At 44.2% G+C, this 25,216-nt stretch overlaps 2 protein-coding genes across 2 annotated transcripts; both read right to left on the bottom strand.

Moving 5' to 3' along the window:
* Positions 1 to 6,559: 6,559 nt before the first annotated feature.
* LOC144681978 (chymotrypsinogen A-like) lies at positions 6,560 to 11,726 on the bottom strand. Its single transcript, XM_078544165.1, has 6 exons — positions 11,536 to 11,726; positions 10,857 to 10,936; positions 10,691 to 10,769; positions 9,837 to 10,017; positions 6,847 to 6,980; positions 6,560 to 6,768 (listed from the first exon to the last, which is right to left on the bottom strand). Exons 1-6 carry the CDS (start codon positions 11,680 to 11,682, stop codon positions 6,607 to 6,609), a joined length of 783 nt encoding a protein of 260 aa, XP_078400291.1. The 5' UTR covers positions 11,683 to 11,726; the 3' UTR covers positions 6,560 to 6,606.
* Positions 11,727 to 18,554: 6,828 nt separating this feature from the next.
* LOC144681979 (chymotrypsinogen A-like) lies at positions 18,555 to 23,795 on the bottom strand. Its single transcript, XM_078544166.1, has 7 exons — positions 23,738 to 23,795; positions 23,530 to 23,633; positions 22,852 to 22,931; positions 22,686 to 22,764; positions 21,832 to 22,012; positions 18,842 to 18,975; positions 18,555 to 18,763 (listed from the first exon to the last, which is right to left on the bottom strand). The coding sequence occupies exons 1-7, from the start codon at positions 23,793 to 23,795 to the stop codon at positions 18,602 to 18,604; spliced, it is 798 nt and encodes a 265-aa protein (XP_078400292.1). The 3' UTR covers positions 18,555 to 18,601.
* Positions 23,796 to 25,216: the final 1,421 nt, after the last annotated feature.

Here is a 25,216-nt window from a genome sequence, read left to right as displayed (position 1 = left end):
AATATCACTAGGTGAAAAAAAAACTGTGGGTACATTCAAGCCGTTCAACGGAAAGAATATAGATGATTAATCAAAAGTCAAAGGCACATATCTAAGAAATAATAGATGTCCAAACAGATATAAAAGAATATGGCCTTGAAAAAGTTTCCATTTTACTAGGTAGCAAATAAATTCAACTAATGGAAGATTTTTTTTACACCTGACTATTTTGAAGGTAGTGGATAAAATTGCATATTTCAAGTTGTTATGCAACAAGCAACATAATTACAATAAACTCACCATAATTTACTTCCAAGTTTTATATACAAGTATACAAGTAAGGCATTAGTAGAGATTGACCTAGATTGTAGATAGAAATTAAATAACTTACATTTATAAAACATCTTTCAGGTCCCCAGCATTTCCCAAAATAATTTGTAGTGAATAAATGACCTTTTTTAAAAAAAGGTCTCATCACTTTTGTTATTTAGGCAAAGCAATTTGCTCAAGATTCCACAAACAGCAGTGAGATAAACAACCAGCTAATCGTCTTTTTTTGCTGTGGTGAAAGGGATAATTCTCCAACTCTTCTTTAAATTGTACTGTGGGATCTCTTCCTTTCATCTGTGTATCTAAAATGGAGCACCTCCAATAATGCAGCACTCCTCCAATAATGCAGCACCCCTTCAATAATGCAGCACCCCTTCAATAATGCAGCACCTCCAATAATGCAGCACTCCTCCAATAATGCAGCACCCCTTCAATAATGCAGCACCCCTTCAATAATGCAGCACTCCTCCAATAATGCAGCACCCCTTCAATAATGCAGCACCTCCAATAATGCAGCACTCCTCTAATAATGCAGCACTCCTCCAATAATGCAGCATTCCTTCCATAATGCAGCACTCCTCCAATAATGCAATCCTTCAATAATCCAATAATGCAGCACTCCTTTAATAATGCAGCTCTCCTCCAATAATGCAATGCTCCTTCAATAATGCAGCACACCTCCAACAATGCCGCATTCCTGCAATAATGCAGCACTCCTTCAATAATACAGTACTGCTCCAATAATGCAGCACTCCTTCAATAATGCAGCACTCATGCAATAATGCAGCACTCCTTCAATAATGTAGCACTCCTTCAGTAATGCAGTGCTCCTCCAATAATGCATCACTCCTCCAATTATGCAGCACTCCTTCAATAATGCAGCACACCTCCAATAATGCAGCACTCTTTCAACAACGCACTCCTTCAATAATCCAACAATGCAGCACTCCAATAATGCAACACTCCTTCAATAATGCAGCACTCCTCCAATAATGCAGCACTCCTTCAATAATGCAGCATCTCAAATAATGCAGCACTTCTCCAATAATGCACCGCTCCTGCAATAATACAGGACTCTTTCAAAAATGCAGCACTCCTCCAATAATGCAACACTCCTCCAATAATGCAGCATTCCTTCAGTAATGCAGCACTCCTCCAATAATACAGCACTCCTCCAATAATGCAGCACCTCCAATAATGCAGCACTCCTCCAATAATGCAACACTCCTCCAATAATGCAGCACCTCCAATAATGCAGTACTCCTTCAATAATGCAGCACTCCTCCAATAATGCAGCACTCCTCCAATAATGCAACACTACTTCAATAATGCAGTGCTCCTCCAATAATGCAAGACTCCTTCAAAAATGCAGCAATGCTCCAATAATGCAGCACTCCTCCAATAATGCAGCACTCCTCCAATAATGCAGCACTCCTTCAGTAATGCCAATAATGCCACACTCTTCCAATAATGCAGCACTCCTTCAATAACGCAGAACTCCTCCAATAATACAGCACTCCTCTAATAATGCAACACTCCTCCAATAAAGCAGCACTCCTCTAATAATGCAGCACACCTCAAATAATGCAGCACTCCTTCAATAATGTAGCACCTCCAATAGTGCAGCACCCTTCAATAATGTAGCACTCTTTCAATACTGCACCGAAGTGTGCTTGTCCATGGGTTTAAACACCCAACACAGGTCAGTGCTACACAGATCCAAGCTGGTGCTATTATAGGGAATTTTTATAAAATATAATTTGGTTAGCAGGCTATGAGATCTTTGTGGTTCTAAACCTTAGTGATTGCATTCACCAGACTCCTTTCTGTATATGTTGCTCTGTTACTGGCCATTGAGAATAGACACCTTGACTTCCCTTCTTTCCTGTGAAGGAATGCTTCATCTCAATCATTACCTCACAGCCTGGTCAAGATCAGCAAGTGCGAATCTGTGGATATAAACTTCACTGTTACAGCATGGACCAAAAATTGTTTTAAATGTAAACCTTTTGAACTTCAAAGCAAAGTTAATGGATCTTCAGTAACCTGAGCAATGGGGAATTGGAATAAAGTGAACAATTCCCCATTGGGGTCATCAACAGTGCTTCAAAGTGGCACTTGCTTAGCAATAACCTGCTCACTGATGCCCAGTTTGGGTTCTGCCAGGATCACTCAGCTCCTGACCTCATAACAGACTTGGTTCAAACATGGACAAAAGAGCTGAACCCGAGGTGAGGTGAGTGACTGTCCTTGACATCAAGGCAGCATTTGACCGAGTGTGGCATCAAGGTGCCCAAGCAAAACTGGAGTCAATGGGAATCAGGGGGAAAACTCTCTGACGATTGGAGTCATACCTAGCACAAAGGAAGATGGTTGTGGTTGTTGGAGGTCAGTCATCTCAGCTCCAGGACATCACTGCAGAGGTTCCTCAGGGTAGTGTCCTAGGCCCAACCATCTTCAGCTGCTTCATCAATGACCTTCCTTCCATCATAAGGTCAGAAGTGAGGATGTTCGCTGATGATCTGAGGATTGCACAATTTTCAGCACCATTTGTGACTCCTCAGATGCTGAAGCAGTCCATGTCCATATGCAGCAAGACCTTAACAATATCCAGGCATCGGCTGACAAGTGGCAAGCCACAAGTCAGGAGTGTGATGGAATACTACCCACTTGCCTGGAAGAGTGCAGCTCCTACAACACTCAAGAAGCTGGACACCGTCCAGGACAAAGCCCACTTGATTGGCACCACATCCACAAACATTCGTTCCCTACACCACTGATGCACAGTAGCAGCAGTGTGTACCATCTACAAGATGCACTGCAGAAATTCTCCAAAGCTCCTTAGACAGCACCTTCCAAACCCACGACCACTACCATCTAGAAGGACAAGGGCAGCAGGTACATGGGAACACCACCACCTGGACGTTCCCCTCCAAGTCACTCACCATCCTGACTTGGAAATATATCGCCATTCCTTCACTGTCGCTGGGTCAAAATCCTAGAACCCTCTTCCTAACAGCACTGTGGGTGTACCTACACCACATAGACTGCAGCGGTTTTAGAAGGCAACTCACCATCACCTTCTCATGGGCAACTAGGGATGGGCAATAAATGCCGGCCTAGTCAGCGAAACGCACATCCCGTGAATGAATAAAAAATAAATTATACTCTAAACTTTGGCCATCTCAGTTGGGCAATGGAATTCACTTTGATAAACACTCTCTTCTTTCCCACTGTGAATGGAGACAGTTCAGGCTTTTGTCATTGCAGTTCTCAGTGGTTTCTGCCTGGCTACCTGGCCATAGGTTACAGGGAAAATGGGTGATCATGATGCAGCTCTCATATCGCTTCTATAGTAAAGTTATTATTTAATGTGAACTACCTTAATTAGCTGTACATGGAGCAAGGCCTCATGGAATTGTTGTACTTTTGAAAATTGTATTGTATTCCAAAATGATGTGTGGCCTTACTTTGCCGAGTAACAATCAGTTTTGGGTGTGTTTCTTTTAATTTATTTACGGATGTGGATATCACTGGCAAGGACAGTGTTTATTACCTACCCCTAAATGCCCTAGTAGATGGTCGGCAACTGCCTTCTTGAACACTGCAGTCTGTGTGCTAAAGGTGCTTCCACAGTGTTGTGATAGGGAGGGAGTTCAGAGGTTTTGACCCAGTGACAGTGAAGTTCCAAATCAGGATGGTTTGCAGCTTGAAAGACAGGTGGTGGTGCTTCCATGTGCTTACTGTCCCTGTTCTTCTAGGTGGTAGAGTTTACAGGTTTGGAAGGTGCTGTCAAAATGGTGCTTGGTGAGTTGTTACAATGCACTTTGTAGATAGCACACTCTGAAACCATGGAAAAAATTTTCCAACCTTTGAGGGGGAGTTGTGTGGGGGGCAGGCAGGGGTGGGCATTAACCCAATCAGCACCCCATATTGGGGTCACACCTCCATTTTACGTGGGTGGGCCAATTAAGGCCCGCCCAGCATGATGCTCGCCCAAAAGCACTATGTGGGTGGGGGGGGGGACATTCCCTGAGTCGGGGCCTGCGCTCTTTCGCGCATGCACATGAAAGAGCGCAGAAATCTCCCTGAGGCACAGAGGTACCTCAGGGAGATCAGTTTGATATATTAAAAACTGAAATAAAATAATTAAAAACTTTTAAACCATGCCCCCTCATGTGACACTCTGGCCTGAATTTTTCTGTCGGCGAGTTGGGGGCGGGGACCGCTCGCTGATACGTAAAATAATGCAGGATGACATCAGGGGGAATCCCCAATGTCATCCCACCCAATTTAAATATTCAGAAAGGCGGGCGGTCAGCGAAATCAGCTGCGGGCCCGCCGACCTGTCAATGGCCAATTGAGGCCATTGACAGGATCATTACGGCAATTAAAGGCCCTGCCCGTCCAACCTTAAGGCTGGCGGGTAGGCCAGGAGCCCCAGCGGGCTTCTGAACAAACACGAAACATCATCCATTGGCGGGATGAGGTTTCATGTCTGTTTTTACAAAGTTTAATAAAGTTTTAGCCATATTTATTAGCATGTCCCATCTCGTGTGACATTTTCACATGAGGGGGACATGTTAATAATTTTTTTATTTTTCTATTTTTAAAGTTTTTTAGACTGTCAGTAATCTCCCTGAGACAGCACTTAGTCTCAGAGAGCTGTCCGCTGTTTCACACACATGCGCGAAAGAGCGCACTTTGACAGTTGGGGATTCCCTCCCCACCCCCAACACAGGAAGCACATAGCTCTTCCTGTTGGGCAGGCTGCTGGGCTTTAATTGGCTGACTGCTTAAAATGGCGGCGGGGCCTGTTTCGGTGGCGGCTATCGGCTGCCCGCCCGTCGCCGAGCCGGTGGGGCCTGCCCACCCATCAAGGGCAAAATTCTGCCCTGTCACATGAGCTGGGACATGTCAAAGAATTATTTTTAAAGTTTTTATTGAATTTTAAAACGTTTCATGAAACCTCATCAAACTTGTGGATGAGGTTTCATGAAAAATGCGAAGGCCACCTGGGCTCTCCGCCAGCCCGCCAACCTTACAGTTGGACAGGCAGCTCATTTAATTGCTTAAATTAGTTTTTAACAGGCTTTAATAGGTCTTTGACAGTTTGGTGAGGCACAGAGCCGAGTTGGCTGCGCACCCGCCGCGCTGGAAATCTAAATGACGCTCGGTGACATCGGGATGCCCGCCCAACACCACCGTGCACCATTTTACGTGTCGCCGAGTAGGCCCCGCCCCTGCTTGCCGAACGGAGAATTCAGCCCCATGTTGCACTGGTGATAGAGTGAGTGAATGTTTAAGGTGGTTGATGGTAGTGCTGATCAAGCAGGCTACTTTGCCCTGAATGGTGCTGAGCTTTCTCAGTGTTGTTGGAGCTTCATTCATCTAGGCAAGTGGAGAGTATTCCATCACACACCTGACTTGCCCTTGTAGCCTCAGTATTTACGTGGCTGGCCCAATTAAGTTTTTAGTCAACGATAACCCCAAGATGTAGGTGATTCAGCAATGGTAACGCCAATGAATGTCAAGGACATTCAAAACCTGAATGTTATCCAGACCTTGCTGTAGGTGGGTATGGACTGCTTCAGTATCTGAGAAGTGCAAATGGAACTAATACTATGCAATCATCAGCACGCTGACATTATGATGAGGGAAGTTAATGAAGCACTTGAAGATGGTTGGACATTGGCTGCTGCCCAGGGGAACTCCTGCAGTGGTGCCCTGGGGCTGAGATGATTGGTCTCTGCCAACGACAGCTATCTTCCTTTGTACAAGGTATGATTCCAACCAGTGGAAAGTTTTCCCCCTGATCTCAGGAGTTGGCCAGCAGTGATGCTACTGAGCCATCCTTGATAATGGACATTGAAACCCCCCACCCAGAGTGCATTCTGTGCCCTTGCTAACCCTCAATGCTTCTCCTGAGTAAGGTTCAACAGAGAGGGGTACTGATTCCTCAGCTGAAGGTGGACAGTAGGTGATAATCAGCAGGAAGTTTCCTTGTCTCTGCTTGACCTGATGCTATAACACTTTATCAACACATCAAAAACTCAAAAACTGGAGCTGCGCTTGCGGCTGGGGGCTCTCGTCATCCCTGCTCATAATATTGGTGATGGGACATTACTATGTCACTACTCCAGCCGTACATCTGTTTCCCTGTGAAGTATTTAGTTTCTGCTCAAAGGCATTCTTACTAACACCTCAGTTCTCATGTACTTCAATTACAAGAAAAACTCTGACAACGATAAACAGCTGCTAATTATTTTATTTGAATTCTATGATATAGATATTCTTTTAATTCATGGCAAGTGTCTCATCAATCCAGCTGCGGAATTTGCTCACACGGGCATAAACTCCAGGCTTCCTCGTGGAGCAATTGCCACTGCCCCAGGAAACGATTCCCACCAGATACCAGGCTCCTCCCTCCTGACAGACAAGAGGTCCACCCGAGTCACCCTGTAAACAAACAAATCCGATTTAATAGGCAGCACTGAATGATGCTGAATGAACCTTTCTGAGTGCAGGTTTACATACCATACAGGAGGAAGCACCTGAAGCACCAGCGCAGATCATCAGATCAGAGACCATGTTGCCCCAATATTTCTGGCACATGGTGTTGCTCAAGAGGGGAAGAGATGTCTGCTGCAGGACGCAAGGCGTTCTAAAAGCTGAAGGGCAGGGGAAAGGATTGTTAGATCGTCCTGAACTAATAAAATGTTATTTGTGTTTGTACAGCACTTGTTCTTGAAATGTTTGGGGCCCTTACTGCAACTCCTGCTTATTACTTATACTTTGGTCTTAAGTGCACATCCCGGGCAGTATATCATTATAGATAAATGGTATGGATAGTATTTGTCACATTCCTTTTTTTTGAAATAAGCTCAAAAGATACTCCATTATAGAGAAGGCCATTCAGCCCATCTTAATTCCTTCCCTCTGGAGTAACCCTACACTGCTCCATTGTTCCATTTAGTTCTCTTTTCAGAGATTCCAGAGCTTTCTCATGCAGTACTCTACTTGTATCTCCAATCCAAATGTTGATCATTTTCTGCAGGAAGAACCGCCCTGTAACTTTTAAATAGCTTAAATCGCTGTCTCCGTATCCTTCTCCCACAGTTTATTTTAAAAGTAATATGGCGATGATCCTTTTCCACCCCAGAAACTAACTGATACAGCTCTATAAAATCAAATGCTTCCTTTAACAGTTACAAATGTGATAGGGCAGCAACTGAGCTCAACAAGATTACACAAAGAATCAACAGTGACTTGTAACTGGTTACTCCCCAGGAGAACATAAGAACCATAAGAAATAGGAGCAGGAGTAGGCCATTTGGCCCTTCGAGCCTGCTCCACCATTCAATAAGATCATGGCTGATCTGATTGTGGCCTTAACTCCACTTCCCAGCCTGTCCCCATAATCCTTGACTCACTTGTAGATCAAAAATCTGTCTAACTCAGCCTCGAATATATTCAATGACTCTGCCTCCACTCCTCCCTGGGAAAGAAAATTCCAACGATTATGTCCTCTGAGAGAAAAAAATCTCTCCTCATCTCTGTCTTAAATGGGAGACCTCTTATTTTAAAACCATGCCCCCTAGTTCTTGATTTCCCTCACGAGGGGAAACAGCTTCTCAACATCTATCCTGTCAATCGCCCTCAGATCTTATGGCCAGGATTTTCCCCTTGGCGATTTGGGGGCGGGGCCCGGTCGCCGAGGGGAAAATGATGCGGGATGACGTTGGGAGGAACCCCCGACGTCATCACGGTCCATTTAAATTTTTAGGAAGGCGGGCGGACAGCAAAATCAGCTGTCCACCCGCTGACCTGTCAATGGCCAATTGAGGCCATTGACAGGCTAATTAAAGTCATTAAAGACCTGCCCGTCCAACCTTAAGGCTGGCGGGCAGGCCAGGAGCCCCAGTGGGCTCCAGATTATTCATGAAACTTCATCCACTGGCGGGATGAAGTTTCATGTCCGTTTTGTAAAAAATTAATAAAGTTTATGTGTTCTTTATTAACACGTCCCATCTCGTGTGACATTGTCACATTAGGGGGACATGTTAATAATTTTTTAATGTTTCTATTTTTAATGTTTTTGACACTGTCAGTATTCTCCCTGAGACAGGACTTTGCCTCAGGGAGAAGTGCACTCTTACGCGCACATGCGCGAAAGAACGCACTTTGACATTTGGGGAATCCCTCCCCCCCACACAGGAAGCGCACAGTGCTTCCCATCTGGGATGCCGCCGGGCGGACCTTAATTGGCCTGTCCACTTAAAATGGCGGCGGGCCCCGTTTCAGTGGCGGGGGTCAGCTGCCTGCCTGCCGCCAAGCCGGTGGGGCCTGCACGCCATCCAAGGGCAAGATTCTGCTCTATATAGTTCAATAATATCATGTCTCATTCTTCTAAACACCGATGAATATAAGCCCAACCTGCTCAATTTTTCTTCATTCGATAACCCCTTCATCCTAGGGATCAACCTAATGAGCCCTCTTTAGTACAAATATATCCATCCTTAAACAAGGAAACCAAAACTGTACATGGTAATCCAGGTGTGGCCTAACCAATATCCTGTGCAGTTGTAACAAGACTTCCTTACTTTTATACTCCATCCTCCTTGTAATAAAGGCCAATATTCCAATTTGCCTTCCTAATTACTTGCTGCACCTTATATGCTAACGTTTTGTGGTTCATTTATCCAGATCCCTCTGTACCACAGCACCCTGCAGTCTCTCTCCTTTTAAATAATATACTGCTTTTCTATTCTTCCCCCCCAAAGAGGACAACTTCACATTTTTCCACATTATACTCCACCTGGCAAATTTTTGCACCCTCACATAACCTATCCTGGCAGCAGAAGTCCCACCCACTGAGCATTGCCAGCCAATCAGAAGCTGGCAGCTCCTCATGCCACCAGCTTCAGCAAAAGCAGTGGTAGCAGGCAGCAATGCCCAGGATCACCCCAGGGGTCCCAGACCAAAGGTGAGTGAAGGCGAGATGGGGATTGTAGGGTGGGTGTGGTGGGACCAAGGAGGCATGGGGGTCGGAGACAAGGGCAGGGGGTGTGGCTTTCTGCCGCCATTCACCTGCCTGCTGCCTGGTCCAACGATCGGGCACAGAATGCCTATTAGGCGAGGGACTCCCCCGGGAGGATATTGTGGATGGCCTTCCAAGGGTATGGGAAAGCCATGTGGCCCCCATTTCACCCCTGAGGCACCACTAAATTGCAATGGGCTCAGCGATAGTGGGTATCAGTTGGCTCATTTATGAGTCTAATTGACACACCGTCGCTGGTGGCTGGGAATCCCACATCAGCCCTCCGACTTAACCGCGGGAGGTTTTGCTGCTGTCAGGAGACTCACACTGGCCTTTCCTGTGATTAAGTGAGTCTGGCCGGCTTCTTTCCTGCTATGACGGGCAGCATTAAATCCAGCCCTTCATGTCCAACAACTTTTTTTCTCTCAAATCCAATTACGGCAGTCAACATAACTTTGCTCACACCAAAGCAATGGAGATGTCATACCATTGGAGCTAGTCAGCCCCCATCCTGTAGTGGCACACAGCTTTCCAGCACTGAAGTTGTCATTTGCAGCAGCTAGACAAACAGGGGATACAATTTGACTGAACGTAACAGGTCTTGAGAGCTTTACAAGAGTGATGTCGTAGTTGATGGTTTTTGGATCCCAATAAGGATGAGTAATGGCCTGTAAGACACAAGACGCAGATTAGTTCCTCCCAAACATTTCTTGATTTTTCTGGTCTTTGCCATTGCTTTCAGTCAATGATGGACTGTATAAGGGCCCTTAGCTCTTCCCATGGCAATGTCCTGCATCATGGCTCATGGCCCTTCTATCCCTGGCAATGTTCTGCACTATTGGCATTGGCTATTCCTGGTGGTGCGCTGCTCATAGGCCTCAAACCCTACAATATGAGCCCAGGCTCTTCTCTGGTGATGTCCTGCATTATCAAATATCAGTCTTTCCCTGGTGATGTCTTACAATGAACTTTGACCCTTCCCCGGTGATGTCCAAGTATTATGGGCCTCAGGCCTTCTCTGGTCATGTCCCGTAATATGGGCCTGAGACCTACATTTGGGTTTCTCAATAAAAAGCAAAGTTAGGCATTTGAGCTTGGGAAAGTAATCAATGCAGCAAATATGTTACATTATATAGAGACAGGAGTTTATTTTAAAAAAGGATTAATTAAAAAAAAACTAGCACACAAAAAATAAAAGACAAATTTGAACAGACACTGTTGGAAATATTCTTTTACTGCTTTAGATTATTTTAAAGACAGTTACTGATTTCAGTTTCTATATTTAAACTGAATCGATGAGACCTTGAATAAAATTCACTGTGAAGATTGGAGCATTCCTACCTTAGCAACTGAAATGGTCTGAGATTTTCCATCTGCTGTGCATTTGTCGTAATCTCCAATAACTACATTGTGTCTTGTGCTACAGAAAAAAATATCAGGCTCATAAATATTATGTCCCTTTATATATTTAATATAGACTCTGAAGATGCTGATGCTGTAACCTTACCTCACACCACAATGGGCAGCAGTAACAACCCAGTTTTCGTTAATCAAGGAGCCACCACAGAAATGAAAGCCATTCCTTTGCTAATGCAGAAAAGAAAGCATCAATCAAAAAAAAAATCCAATATTTGAACCATTATTGTTAGAATTATCAGTCTTACAAGCATTGATCCTCACATCCCTGGCTTTGTATGAAGGTGGTGGGGGGGGAGGTAATTATGACAGAAGTATGAGTGAGCAGCACATTGGATGCCCCATATCACTGGTTCAGAGGTTGACTTTCACAAATACGTACATGTTTTGATCTGAACACGCCTTACTTTTAAATGTCTAAATTAGCTGACATCATGGTTAAGTCATCACTTCGCATTCTTTGAAACTGGCCATGGATTCGCGCAAGACCTTGAGCTGCTGGTAGCACATTCCTATTGATGATGCACCATCAGTGTTATTTTGTTTTATCAATATTATATGGAAAATTATTTGTTTGCCCAGGGCATATTCTTCAGCGACATTATAGGCAGAAATTCAATGCTCATCTAAATGAACACAGAGCCCCCAGTGCAAACTGACCAGGAGCGTTTGGCCCTTTTTTGGAAAGGTGACCTTTTTAAACAGAGCAAGGTGTTCATAATATATCTGACTAGGAGTTACACAGACCTGAAACCTTAGCTTCAACCTACCTGAAGGGAGACCTGCCAGGGCCAAGATCCTGGAACGGCATCTTCACCATTCACGATTCTTGCATAGCCTGTGATGACAGGACTGATGGCCGGCGTCCCACAGTCTATGTTGGAAGCCAATGTACAAACAGGAGTCAATCTCCCCATTACAACAGAGTAGAATAAAATAGAAACTTAAAATACAATGTTACAATATGTTATAACTTACGGCGTCCATAAGCCCCGCCAAAGAAAGCAAGACAGGAGAGAATCCAAAGGAAAGCCATGGCTTTAGTTCGAGGGTTTGATGGTTACAGCTATGACTTTATATAGTTGAGCTGTGACGTTGGATATCTAGTAGATAGAATTCTGAGCATTTACTCAATCTATACTTCTTCTAAAGTAAACTAATTAATTGCAGGGTATGTGAATAAATGAGTAAAAATATCACTAGGTGAAAAAAAAACTGTGGGTACATTCAAGCCGTTCAACGGAAAGAATATAGATGATTAATCAAAAGTCAAAGGCACATATCTAAGAAATAATAGATGTCCAAACAGATATAAAAGAATATGGCCTTGAAAAAGTTTCCATTTTACTAGGTAGCAAATAAATTCAACTAATGGAAGATTTTTTTTACACCTGACTATTTTGAAGGTAGTGGATAAAATTGCATATTTCAAGTTGTTATGCAACAAGCAACATAATTACAATAAACTCACCATAATTTACTTCCAAGTTTTATATACAAGTATACAAGTAAGGCATTAGTAGAGATTGACCTAGATTGTAGATAGAAATTAAATAACTTACATTTATAAAACATCTTTCAGGTCCCCAGCATTTCCCAAAATAATTTGTAGTGAATAAATGACCTTTTTTAAAAAAAGGTCTCATCACTTTTGTTATTTAGGCAAAGCAATTTGCTCAAGATTCCACAAACAGCAGTGAGATAAACAACCAGCTAATCGTCTTTTTTTGCTGTGGTGAAAGGGATAATTCTCCAACTCTTCTTTAAATTGTACTGTGGGATCTCTTCCTTTCATCTGTGTATCTAAAATGGAGCACCTCCAATAATGCAGCACTCCTCCAATAATGCAGCACCCCTTCAATAATGCAGCACCCCTTCAATAATGCAGCACCTCCAATAATGCAGCACTCCTCCAATAATGCAGCACCCCTTCAATAATGCAGCACCCCTTCAATAATGCAGCACTCCTCCAATAATGCAGCACCCCTTCAATAATGCAGCACCTCCAATAATGCAGCACTCCTCTAATAATGCAGCACTCCTCCAATAATGCAGCATTCCTTCCATAATGCAGCACTCCTCCAATAATGCAATCCTTCAATAATCCAATAATGCAGCACTCCTTTAATAATGCAGCTCTCCTCCAATAATGCAATGCTCCTTCAATAATGCAGCACACCTCCAACAATGCCGCATTCCTGCAATAATGCAGCACTCCTTCAATAATACAGTACTGCTCCAATAATGCAGCACTCCTTCAATAATGCAGCACTCATGCAATAATGCAGCACTCCTTCAATAATGTAGCACTCCTTCAGTAATGCAGTGCTCCTCCAATAATGCATCACTCCTCCAATTATGCAGCACTCCTTCAATAATGCAGCACACCTCCAATAATGCAGCACTCTTTCAACAACGCACTCCTTCAATAATCCAACAATGCAGCACTCCAATAATGCAACACTCCTTCAATAATGCAGCACTCCTCCAATAATGCAGCACTCCTTCAATAATGCAGCATCTCAAATAATGCAGCACTTCTCCAATAATGCACCGCTCCTGCAATAATACAGGACTCTTTCAAAAATGCAGCACTCCTCCAATAATGCAACACTCCTCCAATAATGCAGCATTCCTTCAGTAATGCAGTGCTCATCCAATAATACCGCACTCTTTCAATAATGCAGCACTCTTTCAATAATGCAGCACTCCTCCAATAATACAGCACTCCTCCAATAATGCAGCACCTCCAATAATGCAGCACTCCTCCAATAATGCAACACTCCTCCAATAATGCAGCACCTCCAATAATGCAGTACTCCTTCAATAATGCAGCACTCCTCCAATAATGCAGCACTCCTCCAATAATGCAACACTACTTCAATAATGCAGCGCTCCTCCAATAATGCAAGACTCCTTCAAAAATGCAGCAATGCTCCAATAATGCAGCACTCCTCCAATAATGCAGCACTCCTCCAATAATGCAGCACTCCTTCAGTAATGCCAATAATGCCACACTCTTCCAATAATGCAGCACTCCTTCAATAACGCAGAACTCCTCCAATAATACAGCACTCCTCTAATAATGCAACACTCCTCCAATAAAGCAGCACTCCTCTAATAATGCAGCACACCTCAAATAATGCAGCACTCCTTCAATAATGTAGCACCTCCAATAGTGCAGCACCCTTCAATAATGTAGCACTCTTTCAATACTGCACCGAAGTGTGCTTGTCCATGGGTTTAAACACCCAACACAGGTCAGTGCTACACAGATCCAAGCTGGTGCTATTATAGGGAATTTTTATAAAATATAATTTGGTTAGCAGGCTATGAGATCTTTGTGGTTCTAAACCTTAGTGATTGCATTCACCAGACTCCTTTCTGTATATGTTGCTCTGTTACTGGCCATTGAGAATAGACACCTTGACTTCCCTTCTTTCCTGTGAAGGAATGCTTCATCTCAATCATTACCTCACAGCCTGGTCAAGATCAGCAAGTGCGAATCTGTGGATATAAACTTCACTGTTACAGCATGGACCAAAAATTGTTTTAAATGTAAACCTTTTGAACTTCAAAGCAAAGTTAATGGATCTTCAGTAACCTGAGCAATGGGGAATTGGAATAAAGTGAACAATTCCCCATTGGGGTCATCAACAGTGCTTCAAAGTGGCACTTGCTTAGCAATAACCTGCTCACTGATGCCCAGTTTGGGTTCTGCCAGGATCACTCAGCTCCTGACCTCATAACAGACTTGGTTCAAACATGGACAAAAGAGCTGAACCCGAGGTGAGGTGAGTGACTGTCCTTGACATCAAGGCAGCATTTGACCGAGTGTGGCATCAAGGTGCCCAAGCAAAACTGGAGTCAATGGGAATCAGGGGGAAAACTCTCTGACGATTGGAGTCATACCTAGCACAAAGGAAGATGGTTGTGGTTGTTGGAGGTCAGTCATCTCAGCTCCAGGACATCACTGCAGAGGTTCCTCAGGGTAGTGTCCTAGGCCCAACCATCTTCAGCTGCTTCATCAATGACCTTCCTTCCATCATAAGGTCAGAAGTGAGGATGTTCGCTGATGATCTGAGGATTGCACAATTTTCAGCACCATTTGTGACTCCTCAGATGCTGAAGCAGTCCATGTCCATATGCAGCAAGACCTTAACAATATCCAGGCATCGGCTGACAAGTGGCAAGCCACAAGTCAGGAGTGTGATGGAATACTACCCACTTGCCTGGAAGAGTGCAGCTCCTACAACACTCAAGAAGCTGGACACCGTCCAGGACAAAGCCCACTTGATTGGCACCACATCCACAAACATTCGTTCCCTACACCACTGATGCACAGTAGCAGCAGTGTGTACCATCTACAAGATGCACTGCAGAAATTCTCCAAAGCTCCTTAGACAGCACCTTCCAAACCCACGACCACTACCATCTAGAAGGACAAGGGCAGCAGGTACATGGGAACACCACCACCTGGACGTTCCCCTCCAAGTCACTCACCATCCTGACTTGGAAATATATCGCCATTCCTTCACTGTCGCTGGGTCAAAATCCTAGAACCCTCTTCCTAACAGCACTGTGGGTGTACCTACACCACATGGACTGCAGCGGTTTTAGAAGGCAACTCACCATCACCTTCTCATGGGCAACTAGGGATGGGCAATAAATGCCGGCCTAGTCAGCGAAACGCACATCCCGTGAATGAATAAAAAATAAATTATACTCTAAACTTTGGCCATCTCAGTTGGGCAATGGAATTCACTTTGATAAACACTCTCTTCTTTCCCACTGTGAATGGAGACAGTTCAGGCTTTTGTCATTGCAGTTCTCAGTGGTTTCTGCCTGGCTACCTGGCCATAGGTTACAGGGAAAATGGGTGATCATGATGCAGCTCTCATATCGCTTCTATAGTAAAGTTATTATTTAATGTGAACTACCTTAATTAGCTGTACATGGAGCAAGGCCTCATGGAATTGTTGTACTTTTGAAAATTGTATTGTATTCCAAAATGATGTGTGGCCTTACTTTGCCGAGTAACAATCAGTTTTGGGTGTGTTTCTTTTAATTTATTTACGGATGTGGATATCACTGGCAAGGACAGTGTTTATTACCTACCCCTAAATGCCCTAGTAGATGGTCGGCAACTGCCTTCTTGAACACTGCAGTCTGTGTGCTAAAGGTGCTTCCACAGTGTTGTGATAGGGAGGGAGTTCAGGGGTTTTGACCCAGTGACAGTGAAGTTCCAAATCAGGATGGTTTGCAGCTTGAAAGACAACAAGAAGGTGGTGGTGCTTCCATGTGCTTACTGTCCCTGTTCTTCTAGGTGGTAGAGTTTACAGGTTTGGAAGGTGCTGTCAAAATGGTGCTTGGTGAGTTGTTACAATGCACTTTGTAGATAGCACACTCTGAAACCATGGAAAAAATTTTCCAACCTTTGAGGGGGAGTTGTGTGGGGGGCAGGCAGGGGTGGGCATTAACCCAATCAGCACCCCATATTGGGGTCACACCTCCATTTTACGTGGGTGGGCCAATTAAGGCCCGCCCAGCATGATGCTCGCCCAAAAGCACTATGTGGGTGGGGGGGGGGACATTCCCTGAGTCGGGGCCTGCGCTCTTTCGCGCATGCACATGAAAGAGCGCAGAAATCTCCCTGAGGCACAGAGGTACCTCAGGGAGATCAGTTTGATATATTAAAAACTGAAATAAAATAATTAAAAACTTTTAAACCATGCCCCCTCATGTGACACTCTGGCCTGAATTTTTCTGTCGGCGAGTTGGGGGCGGGGACCGCTCGCTGATACGTAAAATAATGCAGGATGACGTCAGGGGGAATCCCCAATGTCATTCCACCCAATTTAAATATTCAGAAAGGCGGGCGGTCAGCGAAATCAGCCAATTGAGGCCATTGACAGGATCATTACGGCAATTAAAGGCCCTGCCCGTCCAACCTTAAGGCTGGCGGGTAGGCCAGGAGCCCCAGCGGGCTTCTGAACAAACACGAAACATCATCCATTGGCGGGATGAGGTTTCATGTCTGTTTTTACAAAGTTTAATAAAGTTTTAGCCATATTTATTAGCATGTCCCATCTCGTGTGACATTTTCACATGAGGGGGACATGTTAATAATTTTTTTATTTTTCTATTTTTAAAGTTTTTTAGACTGTCAGTAATCTCCCTGAGACAGCACTTAGTCTCAGAGAGCTGTCCGCTGTTTCACACACATGCGCGAAAGAGCGCACTTTGACAGTTGGGGAATCCCTCCCCACCCCCAACACAGGAAGCACATAGCTCTTCCTGTTGGGCAGGCTGCTGGGCTTTAATTGGCTGACTGCTTAAAATGGCGGCGGGGCCTGTTTCGGTGGCGGCTATCGGCTGCCCGCCCGTCGCCGAGCCGGTGGGGCCTGCCCACCCATCAAGGGCAAAATTCTGCCCTGTCACATGAGCTGGGACATGTCAAAGAATTATTTTTAAAGTTTTTATTGAATTTTAAAACGTTTCATGAAACCTCATCAAACTTGTGGATGAGGTTTCATGAAAAATGCGAAGGCCACCTGGGCTCTCCGCCAGCCCGCCAACCTTACAGTTGGACAGGCAGCTCATTTAATTGCTTAAATTAGTTTTTAACAGGCTTTAATAGGTCTTTGACAGTTTGGTGAGGCACAGAGCCGAGTTGGCTGCGCACCCGCCGCGCTGGAAATCTAAATGACGCTCGGTGACATCGGGATGCCCGCCCAACACCACCGTGCACCATTTTACGTGTCGCCGAGTAGGCCCCGCCCCTGCTTGCCGAACGGAGAATTCAGCCCCATGTTGCACTGGTGATAGAGTGAGTGAATGTTTAAGGTGGTTGATGGTAGTGCTGATCAAGCAGGCTACTTTGCCCTGAATGGTGCTGAGCTTTCTCAGTGTTGTTGGAGCTTCATTCATCTAGGCAAGTGGAGAGTATTCCATCACACACCTGACTTGCCCTTGTAGCCTCAGTATTTACGTGGCTGGCCCAATTAAGTTTTTAGTCAGCGATAACCCCAAGATGTAGGTGATTCAGCAATGGTAACGCCAATGAATGTCAAGGACGTTCAAAACCTGAATGTTATCCAGACCTTGCTGTAGGTGGGTATGGACTGCTTCAGTATCTGAGAAGTGCAAATGGAACTAATACTATGCAATCATCAGCACGCTGACATTATGATGAGGGAAGTTAATGAAGCACTTGAAGATGGTTGGACATTGGCTGCTGCCCAGGGGAACTCCTGCAGTGGTGCCCTGGGGCTGAGATGATTGGTCTCTGCCAACGACAGCTATCTTCCTTTGTACAAGGTATGATTCCAACCAGTGGAAAGTTTTCCCCCTGATCTCAGGAGTTGGCCAGCAGTGATGCTACTGAGCCATCCTTGATAATGGACATTGAAACCCCCCACCCAGAGTGCATTCTGTGCCCTTGCTAACCCTCAATGCTTCTCCTGAGTAAGGTTCAACAGAGAGGGGTACTGATTCCTCAGCTGAAGGTGGACAGTAGGTGATAATCAGCAGGAAGTTTCCTTGTCTCTGCTTGACCTGATGCTATAACACTTTATCAACACATCAAAAACTCAAAAACTGGAGCTGCGCTTGCGGCTGGGGGCTCTCGTCATCCCTGCTCATAATATTGGTGATGGGACATTACTATGTCACTACTCCAGCCGTACATCTGTTTCCCTGTGAAGTATTTAGTTTCTGCTCAAAGGCATTCTTACTAACACCTCAGTTCTCATGTACTTCAATTACAAGAAAAACTCTGACAACGATAAACAGCTGCTAATTATTTTATTTGAATTCTATGATATAGATATTCTTTTAATTCATGGCAAGTGTCTCATCAATCCAGCTGCGGAATTTGCTCACACGGGCATAAACTCCAGGCTTCCTCGTGGAGCAATTGCCACTGCCCCAGGAAACGATTCCCACCAGATACCAGGCTCCTCCCTCCTGACAGACAAGAGGTCCACCCGAGTCACCCTGTAAACAAACAAATCCGATTTAATAGGCAGCACTGAATGATGCTGAATGAACCTTTCTGAGTGCAGGTTTACATACCATACAGGAGGAAGCACCTGAAGCACCAGCGCAGATCATCAGATCAGAGACCATGTTGCCCCAATATTTCTGGCACATGGTGTTGCTCAAGAGGGGAAGAGATGTCTGCTGCAGGACGCAAGGCGTTCTAAAAGCTGAAGGGCAGGGGAAAGGATTGTTAGATCGTCCTGAACTAATAAAATGTTATTTGTGTTTGTACAGCACTTGTTCTTGAAATGTTTGGGGCCCTTACTGCAACTCCTGCTTATTACTTATACTTTGGTCTTAAGTGCACATCCCGGGCAGTATATCATTATAGATAAATGGTATGGATAGTATTTGTCACATTCCTTTTTTTTGAAATAAGCTCAAAAGATACTCCATTATAGAGAAGGCCATTCAGCCCATCTTAATTCCTTCCCTCTGGAGTAACCCTACACTGCTCCATTGTTCCATTTAGTTCTCTTTTCAGAGATTCCAGAGCTTTCTCATGCAGTACTCTACTTGTATCTCCAATCCAAATGTTGATCATTTTCTGCAGGAAGAACCGCCCTGTAACTTTTAAATAGCTTAAATCGCTGTCTCCGTATCCTTCTCCCACAGTTTATTTTAAAAGTAATATGGCGATGATCCTTTTCCACCCCAGAAACTAACTGATACAGCTCTATAAAATCAAATGCTTCCTTTAACAGTTACAAATGTGATAGGGCAGCAACTGAGCTCAACAAGATTACACAAAGAATCAACAGTGACTTGTAACTGGTTACTCCCCAGGAGAACATAAGAACCATAAGAAATAGGAGCAGGAGTAGGCCATTTGGCCCTTCGAGCCTGCTCCACCATTCAATAAGATCATGGCTGATCTGATTGTGGCCTTAACTCCACTTCCCAGCCTGTCCCCATAATCCTTGACTCACTTGTAGATCAAAAATCTGTCTAACTCAGCCTCGAATATATTCAATGACTCTGCCTCCACTCCTCCCTGGGAAAGAAAATTCCAACGATTATGTCCTCTGAGAGAAAAAAATCTCTCCTCATCTCTGTCTTAAATGGGAGACCTCTTATTTTAAAACCATGCCCCCTAGTTCTTGATTTCCCTCACGAGGGGAAACAGCTTCTCAACATCTATCCTGTCAATCGCCCTCAGATCTTATGGCCAGGATTTTCCCCTTGGCAATTTGGGGGCGGGGCCCGGTCGCCGAGGGGAAAATGATGCGGGATGACGTTGGGAGGAACCCCCGACGTCATCACGGTCCATTTAAATTTTTAGGAAGGCGGGCGGACAGCAAAATCAGCTGTCCACCCGCTGTCCTGTCAATGGCCAATTGAGGCCATTGACAGGCTAATTAAAGTCATTAAAGACCTGCCCGTCCAACCTTAAGGCTGGCGGGCAGGCCAGGAGCCCCAGTGGGCTCCAGATTATTCATGAAACTTCATCCACTGGCGGGATGAAGTTTCATGTCCGTTTTGTAAAAAATTAATAAAGTTTATGTGTTCTTTATTAACATGTCCCATCTCGTGTGACATTGTCACATTAGGGGGACATGTTAATAATTTTTTAATGTTTCTATTTTTAATGTTTTTGACACTGTCAGTATTCTCCCTGAGACAGGACTTTGCCTCAGGGAGAAGTGCACTCTTACGCGCACATGCGCGAAAGAACGCACTTTGACATTTGGGGAATCCCTCCCCCCCACACAGGAAGCGCACAGTGCTTCCCATCTGGGATGCCGCTGGGCGGACCTTAATTGGCCTGTCCACTTAAAATGGCGGCGGGCCCCGTTTCAGTGGCGGGGGTCAGCTGCCTGCCTGCCGCCAAGCCGGTGGGGCCTGCACGCCATCCAAGGGCAAGATTCTGCTCTATATAGTTCAATAATATCATGTCTCATTCTTCTAAACACCGATGAATATAAGCCCAACCTGCTCAATTTTTCTTCATTCGATAACCCCTTCATCCTAGGGATCAACCTAATGAGCCCTCTTCAGTGCAAACATATCCATCCTTAAACAAGGAAACCAAAACTGTACATGGTAATCCAGGTGTGGCCTAACCAATATCCTGTGCAGTTGTAACAAGACTTCCTTACTTTTATACTCCATCCTCCTTGTAATAAAGGCCAATATTCCAATTTGCCTTCCTAATTACTTGCTGCACCTTATATGCTAACGTTTTGTGGTTCATTTATCCAGATCCCTCTGTACCACAGCACCCTGCAGTCTCTCTCCTTTTAAATAATATACTGCTTTTCTATTCTTCCCCCCCAAAGAGGACAACTTCACATTTTTCCACATTATACTCCACCTGGCAAATTTTTGCACCCTCACATAACCTATCCTGGCAGCAGAAGTCCCACCCACTGAGCATTGCCAGCCAATCAGAAGCTGGCAGCTCCTCATGCCACCAGCTTCAGCAGAAGCAGTGGTAGCTGGCAGCAATGCCCAGGATCACCCCAGGGGTCCCAGACCAAAGGTGAGTGAAGGCGAGATGGGGATTGTAGGGTGGGTGTGGTGGGACCAAGGAGGCATGGGGGTCGGAGACAAGGGCAGGGGGTGTGGCTTTCTGCTGCCATTCGCCTGCCTGCTGCCTGGTCCAACGATCGGGCACAGAATGCCTATTAGGCGAGGGACTCCCCCGGGAGGATATTGTGGATGGCCTTCCAAGGGTATGGGAAAGCCATGTGGCCCCCATTTCACCCCTGAGGCACCACTAAATTGCAATGGGCTCAGCGATAGTGGGTATCAGTTGGCTCATTTATGAGTCTAATTGACACACCGTCGCTGGTGGCTGGGAATCCCACATCAGCCCTCCGACTTAACCGCGGGAGGTTTTGCTGCTGTCAGGAGACTCACACTGGCCTTTCCTGTGATTAAGTGAGTCTGGCCGGCTTCTTTCCTGCTATGACGGGCAGCATTAAATCCAGCCCTTCATGTCCAACAACTTTTTTTCTCTCAAATCCAATTACGGCAGTCAACATAATTTTGCTCACACCAAAGCAATGGAGATGTCATACCATTGGAGCTAGTCAGCCCCCATCCTGTAGTGGCACACAGCTTTCCAGCACTGAAGTTGTCATTTGCAGCAGCTAGACAAACAGGGGATACAATTTGACTGAACGTAACAGGTCTTGAGAGCTTTACAAGAGTGATGTCGTAGTTGATGGTTTTTGGATCCCAATAAGGATGAGTAATGGCCTGTAAGACACAAGACGCAGATTAGTTCCTCCCAACCATTTCTTGATTTTTCTGGTCTTTGCCATTGCTTTCAGTCAATGATGGACTGTATAAGGGCCCTTAGCTCTTCCCATGGCAATGTCCTGCATCATGGCTCATGGCCCTTCTATCCCTGGCAATGTTCTGCACTATTGGCATTGGCTATTCCTGGTGGTGCGCTGCTCATAGGCCTCAAACCCTACAATATGAGCCCAGGCTCTTCTCTGGTGATGTCCTGCATTATCAAATATCAGTCTTTCCCTGGTGATGTCTTACAATGAACATTGACCCTTCCCCGGTGATGTCCAGGTATTATGGGCCTCAGGCCTTCTCTGGTCATGTCCCGTGATATGGGCCTGAGACCTACATTTGGGTTTCTCAATAAAAAGCAAAGTTAGGCATTTGAGCTTGGGAAAGTAATCAATGCAGCAAATATGTTACATTATATAGAGACAGGAGTTTATTTTAAAAAAGGATTAATTAAAAAAAAACTAGCACACAAAAAATAAAAGACAAATTTGAACAGACACTGTTGGAAATATTCTTTTACTGCTTTAGATTATTTTAAAGACAGTTACTGATTTCAGTTTCTATATTTAAACTGAATCGATGAGACCTTGAATAAAATTCACTGTGAAGATTGGAGCATTCCTACCTTAGCAACTGAAATGGTCTGAGATTTTCCATCTGCTGTGCATTTGTCGTAATCTCCAATAACTACATTGTGTCTTGTGCTACAGAAAAAAATATCAGGCTCATAAATGTTATGTCCCTTTATATATTTAATATAGACTCTGAAGATGCTGATGCTGTAACCTTACCTCACACCACAATGGGCAGCAGTAACAACCCAGTTTTCGTTAATCAAGGAGCCACCACAGAAATGAAAGCCATTCCTTTGCTAATGCAGAAAAGAAAGCATCAATCAAAAAAAAAATCCAATATTTGAACCATTATTGTTAGAATTATCAGTCTTACAAGCATTGATCCCCGCATCCCTGGCTTTGTATGAAGGTGGTGGGGGGGGAGGTAATTATGACAGAAGTATGAGTGAGCAGCACATTGGATGCCCCATGTCACTGGTTCAGAGGTTGACTTTCACAAATACATACATGTTTTGATCTGAACACGCCTTACTTTTAAATGTCTAAATTAGCTGACATCATGGTTAAGTCATCACCTCGCATTCTTTGAAACTGGCCATGGATTCACGCAAGACCTTGAGCTGCTGGTAGCACATTCCTGTTGATGATGCACCATCAGTGTTATTTTGTTTTATCAATATTATATGGAAAATTATTTGTTTGCCCAGGGCATATTCTTCAGCGACATTATAGGCAGAAATTCAATGCTCATCAAAATGAACACAGAGCCCCCAGTGCAAACTGACCAGGAGCATTTGGCCCTTTTTGGAAAGGTGACCTTTTTAAACAGAGCAAGGTGTTCATAATATATCTGACTAGGAGTTACACAGACCTGAAACCTTAGCTTCAACCTACCTGAAGGGAGACCTGCCAGGGCCAAGATCCTGGAACGGCATCTTCACCATTCACGATTCTTGCATAGCCTGTGATGACAGGACTGATGGCCGGCGTCCCACAGTCTATGTTGGAAGCCAATGTACAAACAGGAGTCAATCTCCCCATTACAACAGAGTAGAATAAAATAGAAACTTAAAATACAATGTTACAATATGTTATAACTTACGGCGTCCATAAGCCCCGCCAAAGAAAGCAAGACAGGAGAGAATCCAAAGGAAAGCCATGGCTTTAGTTCGAGGGTTTGATGGTTACAGCTATGACTTTATATAGTTGAGCTGTGACGTTGGATATCTAGTAGATAGAATTCTGAGCATTTACTCAATCTATACTTCTTCTAAAGTAAACTAATTAATTGCAGGGTATGTGAATAAATGAGTAAAAATATCACTAGGTGAAAAAAAAACTGTGGGTACATTCATGCTGTTCAACGGAAAGAATATAGATGATTAATCAAAAGTCAAAGGCACATATCTAAGAAATAATAGATGTCCAAACAGATATAAAAGAATATGGCCTTGAAAAAGTTTCCATTTTACTAGGTAGCAAATAAATTCAACTAATGGAAGATTTTTTTTACACCTGACTATTTTGAAGGTAGTGGATAAAATTGCATATTTCAAGTTGTTATGCAACAAGCAACATAATTACAATAAACTCACCGTAATTTACTTCCAAGTTTTATATACAAGTATACAAGTAAGGCATTAGTGGAGATTGACCTAGATTGTAGATAGAAATTAAATAACTTACATTTATAAAACATCTTTCAGGTCCCCAGCATTTCCCAAAATAATTTGTAGTGAATAAATGACCTTTTTTAAAAAAAGGTCTCATCACTTCTGTTATTTAGGCAAAGCAATTTGCTCAAGATTCCACAAACAGCAGTGAGATAAACAACCAGCTAATCGTCTTTTTTTTGCTGTGGTGAAAGGGATAATTCACCAACTCTTCTTTAAATTGTACTGTGGGATCTCTTCCTTTCATCTGTGTATCTAAAATGGAGCACCTCCAATAATGCAGCACTCCTCCAATAATGCAGCACTCCTTCAATAATGCAGCACCTCCAATAATGCAGCACTCATCCAATAATGCAGCACCCCTTCAATAATGCAGCACCTCCAATAATGCAGCACTCCTCTAATAATGCAGCACTCCTCCAATAATACAGCACTCCTCCAATAATGCAGCGCCTCCAATAATGCAGCATTCCTTCCATAATGCAGCACTCCTCCAATAATGCACTCCTTCAATAATCCAATAATGCAGCACTCCTTTAATAATGCAGCTCTCCTCCAATAATGCAATGCTCCTTCAATAATGCAGCACACCTCCAACAATGCCACATTCCTGCAATAATGCAGCACTTCTTCAATAATACAGTACTGCTCCAATAATGCAGCACTCCTTCAATAATGCAGCACTCCTTCAACAATGTAGCACTCGTTCAATAATGCAGCACTCCTTCAACAATGTAGCACTCCTTCAATAATGCAGCACTCCTTCAATAATGCAGCACTCCTTCAATAATGCAGCATCTCAAATAATGCAGCACTTCTCCAATAATGCACCGCTCCTCCAATAATACAGCACTCCTCCAATAATGCAGCACTCCTCCAATAATGCAGCACTCCTCCAATAATGCAAC

The sequence above is a fragment of the Cetorhinus maximus genome, chromosome 6, assembly GCF_964194155.1.
Source record: "Cetorhinus maximus chromosome 6, sCetMax3.hap1.1, whole genome shotgun sequence".
In the NCBI taxonomy this organism is placed as follows: Eukaryota; Metazoa; Chordata; class Chondrichthyes; order Lamniformes; family Cetorhinidae; genus Cetorhinus; species Cetorhinus maximus.
This window is presented reverse-complemented; position numbering and strand designations above follow the sequence as displayed.

What these genes read in the sequence shown, in the direction of transcription:
- LOC144681978 (XM_078544165.1), bottom strand. Translation starts at nt 11,682, where the DNA reads ATGGGGAGATTGACTCCTGTTTGTACATTGGCTTCCAACATAGACTGT. An exon ending in GCTGCCCATTGTGGTGTGAG is followed by an intron (nt 10,770 to 10,856) that starts GTAAGGTTACAG and finishes TTTTTTCTGTAG; the next exon opens with CACAAGACACAATGTAGTTA. An exon ending in CAGGTGCTTCCTCCTGTATG is followed by an intron (nt 6,769 to 6,846) that starts GTATGTAAACCT and finishes GTTTGTTTACAG; the next exon opens with GGTGACTCGGGTGGACCTCT.
- LOC144681979 (XM_078544166.1), bottom strand. Translation starts at nt 23,795, where the DNA reads ATGGCTTTCCTTTGGATTCTCTCCTGTCTTGCTTTCTTTGGCGGGGCT. An exon ending in CCTGGCAGGTCTCCCTTCAG is followed by an intron (nt 22,932 to 23,529) that starts GTAGGTTGAAGC and finishes TTTCTGCATTAG; the next exon opens with CAAAGGAATGGCTTTCATTT. An exon ending in AGACCATTTCAGTTGCTAAG is followed by an intron (nt 22,013 to 22,685) that starts GTAGGAATGCTC and finishes TGTGTCTTACAG; the next exon opens with GCCATTACTCATCCTTATTG.